Source organism: Nanorana parkeri, unplaced genomic scaffold, assembly GCF_000935625.1.
Source record: "Nanorana parkeri isolate BGI_ZX_2015 unplaced genomic scaffold, ASM93562v1 scaffold3219, whole genome shotgun sequence".
Lineage (NCBI taxonomy): Eukaryota > Metazoa > Chordata > Amphibia > Anura > Dicroglossidae > Nanorana > Nanorana parkeri.
Genome location: NW_017309487.1, coordinates 52,230 through 59,869, shown reverse-complemented (window position 1 = coordinate 59,869; position 7,640 = coordinate 52,230). Strand labels below are relative to the sequence as shown.

Here is a 7,640-nt window from a genome sequence, read left to right as displayed (position 1 = left end):
TACGTACGTGTGTGTGTGTGTGTTAGTATAATCCAGACCAGGGGTAGCCAAACTCCGGCCCTCCAGCTGTGATGGAACTACAAATCCCATGAGGCATTGCAAGATTCTCACAGCCACGACTCCTGCAGACAGATGCATCATGGGATTTGTAGTTTCACCCACAGCTGGAGGGCCAGAGTTTGGCTACCCCTGATCCAGACCCTTATCTGCAAATCCTTGCTGGTATGACCCGTCTATTTCATATTCACTGTACAGGCTTCCCTAAAGGATTCATATTTCATGGTTTTGTGCTTATCCACACCCTAAAAAATGGAAAGTTGTTGGCGAAAGGCCACGCCCACTACAACAAAGGGAAGAAATATGAGCAAACTCAGTGACAGCCAGGTCACCCCGCTTAGGCCATAACGAAGGTGTCACCCTGTCTCAGCTGGTTTGCCCAATTCTTTGTTCATTTACAAGTTGGAGAATCCATCAGAGGAGGGTGATGCCTTCATTTGGCCATGCAATGGCTGCAGCAGCTGGGCGAAACTGGGATCCTGCTGGGTATCGGCTTCCTTGATTAGTGGCCCCATAACACAGGGATTGAGGTTAGTGGTAGTTTACAGTCCTGACACTAGAGGGCTTCACTGCACACCGGATCGCTGGAGATGACAGATGGGGGACAGGTAGCTTCACTCCCGGCCGGAACTCTATGGCTTTTCCATCTGCCACCACTTGAAAGAGAATGGCTTTCGGCGTACATTGGTGCCACAGTGCACCTCGCCAAGCTGCTTGTGGTATGACACCACATCATCGATGAAGGAGCAGGACAGTTCCAGTGGCTTGAGCTGGTCAATGACATAGTCCTCCAGGCAGCAGGTCTCCTTGATGACTGGACCATACGGCTTAGGAATTCCTAGTATCTTTCCCAGGACGATCATATTCACCTAAAGGAAAGTGAGACATGAGGACAAAGAGGTTAAAAGATGAACAAAAAGGCTAAAAACAGCTCTCCTGCAGTTACCATATATACACCTGATGCCTATATGAACTGTTGGACATCCCATTCCAAAACCATGAACATTAATAGGGAGTTGCTCCCCCATTGTGTCTGTAACATCCTCCACTCTCCTGGGAAGTCTTTCCATAGGACTATGGAGGGTGTCTGTGGGAATTTGTGCCCACTTGTGAGGTCGGGCACTGATGTTGGCCAAGAAGACCTAGCTACTTGTCAGCATTCAGTAGGGTTGAGGTCAGGACTCTGTGCAGGGCACTCGAGTTCCTCCACCAAACTGGTCACACCATGTCTTTATGGAGCTGGCTTTGCACACAGGGGACAGTCATGGTGGGACAGTCATGGTGGGACAGTCATGGTGGGACAGCCATGGTGGGACAGCCATGGTGGGACAGCCATGGTGGGACAGCCATGGTGGGACAGTCATGGTGGGACAGTCATGGTGGGACAGCCATGGTGGGACGGAGAAGGACCTTCACCAAAAGTTGGAAGAGCTCAATGAACATGGGCAAGGCAGGGACCCAACTCACCATATTGGGGAAAAACGCACAAGCCTTTCCATCCTGCAATTTGAACAAGGCCGGAATATCAATAATGTCGTCTTCAGTCAGACCGAGCTCCCGCTTCAGAATATCCCGATTCCAGTCGATGCAGTGCTGCCGAGGAACAATAAATCAATAATGACCCTACAGGCAATCTAGAAAGGTTGACGTGAACCCGTACTTTGCCCATACCAGGCTTCCTGGATAGGTTTACTTTAAGTGAGGGACCATAGTTACAACCACCGACCCATCCACTGCCGGAGCACACTAAAACTATACAATACTTGCAGATATGAGGGACCATGTGACGCTTCTCCTGTCACCCCACAATGAAGCGTTCGCTGCATAAGTGACCATTTGCTAGGCATGAGCTGCCACATGAGGGTAGGAGAAGCCTGCTCAGGGCCCTTTGTACGTTCTGACTTTTCGTTTTGTACGTTCAAATTTTCATCACACCACCACTGACGTCAACTCCAGCCTGCAGCCTGATATACTCTACACCCCCGGATGATGTACAGGGATTACGTCCATATGTCATACCTGAGCGTAAGCATTTTCCATCACGATGACATCCGTGGACAGGACTTTGCTGACTGTCCATCTCTTGGTTTCAAATCCTGCAATGATACCAGGGCACTCCTGTTATTGTGTGAACACATTTATATTTACCTAACAGAAACTAAATATGTACTAAGCATGACAGCAAAACACCCCAATACACCTCCAGCCAATCAGCAAAGAGCCGGCCTACATTACAAGGAGTATATATTTAAACTGGAGCAACAGTGGGACAGCTATGAGCATCAGCTCCAATATACACTGCCCTTGGAGCACCATTTAAAGTGTTTATCCAGCCAGGTAAAGTTTAGGATGACTGGGAAGGACTAGAACCCTTGTTGGATTTTACTGCAACGCTGAGGTGTAACAAAATATCACAAATGTAGCAAAATAGGTGGAAAAAGAAGAAAAATGACATCAGCTTAGGGAAAGCCTTGTCCCTGCTGACAATCGCAGAGTAAATCTGGGTCTGAATGTGCGAATTGTGGCCGTCAGCGACTAGTCAATGTTAGGGCAGAACGGGGGAGGGGCAAGACTGGTACAAGACAACAGAGGGGCCACAGTGCCGTGTCAGATTCCTTGCATCGCCTTTCATCATCTCGTGGAGTCACCAGGCGGCCCAACCAAGTACTGATGGGGGCGGGGGGTCATAATAATCCGGCCACTCAGTGTAATCTACCACACAGGACTGAAGCAGCAATGCAGACATCTCAGATCTGTACATTATTGTATCACATATCTGGAAGAGTGGGTTCTCCCTCTAGTGGCCATCTGTACATTGGGCATGCATTCAGCACCCCAACAGAGCAACTGCTGGGATCCAGGATAAGTATACATGACGACTCTACTAGATAAGCAGACTGGCAAACCTTGACTAAGAGAGAAGCCATCACTGGTACATAATTACACTCGAAGGGTTTCTGAAACCAATTAACGTTCAAACATCAACAATTATAGTCTGTAGAGAGTTCAGCTCAGGAGTCGCACAGCTTGTTTTCGTGTTCAACTGTACGCACAATAAAACCTAAAATCAGACATCACGTTATAGAGCGTGTCCTATAACATGTCATGGTGCAGGACAGAGATGCACGGCCCCAACGGGTCACGTACCCTGGAGCAGGATGACGTCTCCATGCCCTTCCTGCTTCTTCTCCTGCAGGATTCGTAAACAAGTGGCTGGACTGGCCAGAAGGAGGCGGAAACCCTGGGGAGAGAAGAGATAAGTGAGCGGGGTCCATCTGCTTACCCAGAAAACCCCACCGACCAAGGAAATAAATACAAAAGTTGTCTATGTGGCCCAGTAGCCCCAACCGGATTCAAACCTGCACTGGGAAAAATGAGAGTTGGGGTCTCAAAGGCTTAACCTGATTGGTTGTTGTGGGACAATACAGACAAGTTCTTATTGGACAGTTTGATGGCTTCTATGGAATAATCAGCAGGAGATGAGGTAATGCTCACAACATGCAGCAGGTGGCAGCATTGCACGGCCAGGATAATTATCCCGTTCCTTTAGAACACGTGTCAAACTCAAGGCCCAAATCCGGCCCACCAGGCCATTTCCTAGACTTCTACTTTCAGATCTAGGTATTAATGGAGAACTATGAGGTCAGGGCTTTTCCCCATAGCTCTCCTTAGGGTAACGGGAGGACACAAACTAGCGTCCTCCCGTCACCCTAAGCTCAGTATATAGGGAGCTACAGCTCGCGGTATACTGAGACGCCGCAGCCGGAGCGGATCCCGACATCAATGTCGAGATCTGCCCAGCTGCGTGAGTGACAGCTGGCTCCGCCTATCTAGAGGCAGAGCCAGCTGTACCCGGGGCGTACTCCAGCCCCGTACGCCAGCTGTACTCCACCGTCCTTTCCGCCAGTCAGCGCTGGTGGGGAGGGGAGAATCCAGCCCCTCCCCTGTCACGGCAGAGAGCCGTAACAGGATCGAGAGGTGAGCGAACGCCGGTATCTGTTCGCTCACCTCCCGATCTACTGAGCCGACCTGTGACAGTCTCATTGTCACACGTCGCCCCGAACTATGAGGTGAGTGGAAATCACTCGCCTCATAGTTCTCCTTTAAGTTATTACTAAAACCAGTGATAAATCGAATGCAGAGGCAATTTTGATAAAGATTAGATACATATATATAGTCTTACAAGCCCTTTGAGGGCAACCATAATGTTGATGCGGATTAAAGGGTTTGACACCCCTGCGTCTAGTTGTGTCTGTAACATTTTCATGTTGTGTCACCACACAAGACTTTACCGAACTTCCACAAGCCAATGGTGACCCTATTCCTAATATTCAACATGAATACACATACTAAAGACAACCCCGATACAACACAACAAGCCCGGTGGACATACCTTCCCATTTGGTGCTGGCACAAAAGTCAAGAACTCGTCCACGTGACCCACCAGCAGCCAATCACTGAAGAGCTCGATGGGTTCCTGAACCTGCTGGGCATACAGAAAGTCCCTCACCACTTTGGTCATCCGTCTCCCAGAAGTGCTGAGGGGGGCAAGAGAACAACAGCGAGTTACCGGTGATGGAAACCTCTTTCTGCACGTTCCGTAAACTGCAATTCCTATTTCTTCTCCGAATATACCGGACTGGACAGAATAAGAGGAACGTGCAAAAGTTTGAACCCCCCCATCAGTCCGCGGCCTCCGAGGAGGTCTCTCCATTCTCCCTTTTTTAATGTTTTTCCCTTTTCTAGTTCAAAACTATTCTAAGGCCGCCTTGCATGTGCTGCATGTTACTGGTTATATATTTCTATTCAACAAGTAAATAAATCGTTTCACGTTTGTTCCATGAAAATGAAATCGAGAACACTTCCAGCGTGACCTCGATGGCCAAACGTCTGTGCAGGACTATTTGCTGGAAATGGGACCCATGTGCAGACGTTGCCGGTGAGGTTACGTCATGTAATGTCCATATCAGTGTCCTTGCATCCCATGTGCGTGCTTGTGTCACCTCTGGCCGAGGGGTACTCTAGGGTTTCCGAAGAGATGAGCGCAGCGCGGAGAACCCTCACAAATAACTATGCCCGCTCAGCAATGTGCCTTCATTGGCCCAAGGTGTTTACTGCCATTCATGTGACAGCTGATGATCTAGAATTACTCTGAGCCCGGCCACCCCACAGAGACAAGAGAGGGGTCAGAGAGGACACGGGCAATGGGGGACCGGCGACTTCCCAGCGTGCTGATAACTGAAAGCGCACATTACGTTCAGCTGTATACTTCTATTACCCCCAAAATTCATAATTTAAAGGGGCAAATCAAATGAAAAAAAATATACATTTAATGAGGGAACCCAGTCTATCTGCACTCTCCAAATAACCCGAACCCCCCACCCCCCGTCCTCCCTCACCGCCAACTAAATTCTTCTAGCTGGCAGAAGAATATCCTTCAGAATGGTCCTGAATGTGAGCCTGAGAAAATGTAGTCACGGTGTTCCCTGGTTACAGCTCCGCCCCCTCCAGTGTAGCCCCGCCCTCACACAGTGGGACTCAAGAGGCTGCAGTCCCTTATTATAAATAGCCGCATCCATGTATCTGCACTGGAGCTTAGAGGTAAACCGAGTGGACTTTCTGACTCTCAGGCCCCGTTCACATTGAGCGACTTATCGCGTGGTAATTCCCGCGATATCGCGCTGCAATTTACAGCGCGATATCGCTCTCCAATGCTTCTCAATGGGGCAAAGGGTCCTGCTGTCGCGGGTCATGCGTCGCTACAGCAGGACCCTTTTTGGAGTGGATTTAGCCGTGATTCAAGCTTGCTCAATGCAATCATTTGCGACAAATCGCGCAAAATGCAAATCGCGCCATTTGCGAACCGCTCAATGTGAACGGGGCCTAACACAGTCACAGAGCCAGAGATGATTTTGTATGATGTCATCGTGTTATTTCTCATGAAAAAGGAAAAAAAGAGGATAGAAAAGGACTTCAGACGTACTGAAAAATCTCCCCAGCCGACCCCAACATTGTGATGGGTGCGTGTTACACCCAGTGTGAATTTGCGTCCAATGAGAAGGAGGCAGTGGCGCTGGCTCCATGTTGCGAGGACGCGTTACATCACCGGAGGTCACTGACCCGAGAGCCGTACCCCAAAAATCGGTGAAATCCTTACGTGGGAAAGCTGCTTCCGATCAGAATTCGCCCCAGAGGATACTTCTTGCCGCCGACGGTCACCGGCGGGCTGACTTCCAGATTCCCGAAGGAGTCCAGGCTGGTCACGTCGTCGGAGTCTGCCACTTTCGTAACGTAGCCAAAATCCGGCCCCTGGAAAAAGGAGGAGACAACAAGGATCAGGAGGTTCATCTCATCGGACTTGGCTGAAAATAACCGTCACTTATTTAAAATACGGATCCTATTGTGTTAGTGACCGGAGCCCATCGTCGGTTCTCTCCCGAACGGCGCGCACCAAGCCGGCTCATGTGACATTCCGACGAGGGGCTCCGTAAAAGAGACTTTCTCTCGTGTTACTTTTATGTAAATAGGTTGTGCAAAGGAAAGTGCCCCCCTGTGATTGGCTGATTGAGGCAAGCCTTCTCATTGGCTGAAAAGTTTAAAAGATGGAAGTTGCAAAACGGGGTTCATGTGTCAAGATTTAGGTTACCTTCCGTCATTACGGGGTTAATATGACCACCTACAGTGCCGGGTTTCCCACAAGGCCACCGAGGCCTGCCCTCGGCGGCAGGGGTGTGGAACAGTGGCGTCACAAGGGGGGTGTGCCTCACACCCGAGTGTCACCATTGGAGGGGTGACACCAAAATGACAGTCATATTGGTGTCACCCCCCTCTAAAAACAGTCGGGCACTTTGTCATGGACCGAGAGCCCGATAGTTTCGGGAGAGAGGAGGGGACCCGGGGGCATACCTCACCCCACCTGGTGACTGTCCCCTCCTCTCTCTATCACCAAGATGGTCGCCGGCAGGAATCAATGAGATCACTGCGCATGTGCGATGTGTCACGGCGGGGTGTCACCCGGTAACCGCTTTGGGACGCCCATGGTGTGGAATTCCTATCGCCTGACGCACGGAATATGCAGTTCCGGGCGCCGGGTAAGTCTTTTTTCTTCTACATTTAGCCCTGATTTGGGCAAGCAGAACTAAATGTAGAGCGGGGGGGGGGCAAGCTGTTCAAGTGATGTCGGGGATGCTCCGTGTGAACACTGAGATGGGAGAGCTGCACTCGCGGCCTTTCCCCTCCCAGCTATCACAGGGGAGCCAGCACAGTGCTTGAACTCCTGTATTGGAGGTGACAGGTTACATAAAAAAAGAACCTGTCACCTCTAAATGCTATCACATGGGGGGCTTGTCAGCTTCTGTGCGATAGCAATAAAGTTAAGTGAAAAAATTATAAAAAAGTGAAATAAATTATAAAATAAATAAAACCTAAAAAAAAAAAGTAAGATAATATTAGGAAATACTTAAAATCAAAAAGTGATATAAAAATATATATAAAAAATAAAAGATATTATAAATACAAATTGTAAAAAGTAAAAAAAAATAATTAAATATTTAAAATAAAGTGTTAAAGTAAAAAATTATAAA

General features: G+C 49.0%; 1 protein-coding gene across 1 annotated transcript in view; it reads right to left on the bottom strand.

The window, feature by feature from the left end:
- Positions 1 to 530: 530 nt before the first annotated feature.
- Positions 531 to 7,640, bottom strand: part of LOC108802929 (protein-arginine deiminase type-2-like) — a 47,257-nt gene continuing 40,147 nt past the window's right edge. The window contains exons 11-16 of the mRNA XM_018574772.1: positions 6,215 to 6,366; positions 4,451 to 4,595; positions 3,205 to 3,298; positions 2,077 to 2,153; positions 1,525 to 1,650; positions 531 to 926 (exon numbers count right to left, since the gene is read on the bottom strand). Coding sequence (XP_018430274.1) covers positions 690 to 926; positions 1,525 to 1,650; positions 2,077 to 2,153; positions 3,205 to 3,298; positions 4,451 to 4,595; positions 6,215 to 6,366 — 831 coding nt within the window. The 3' untranslated portion in view covers positions 531 to 689. The remainder of the gene's footprint in view (positions 927 to 1,524; positions 1,651 to 2,076; positions 2,154 to 3,204; positions 3,299 to 4,450; positions 4,596 to 6,214; positions 6,367 to 7,640) is intronic.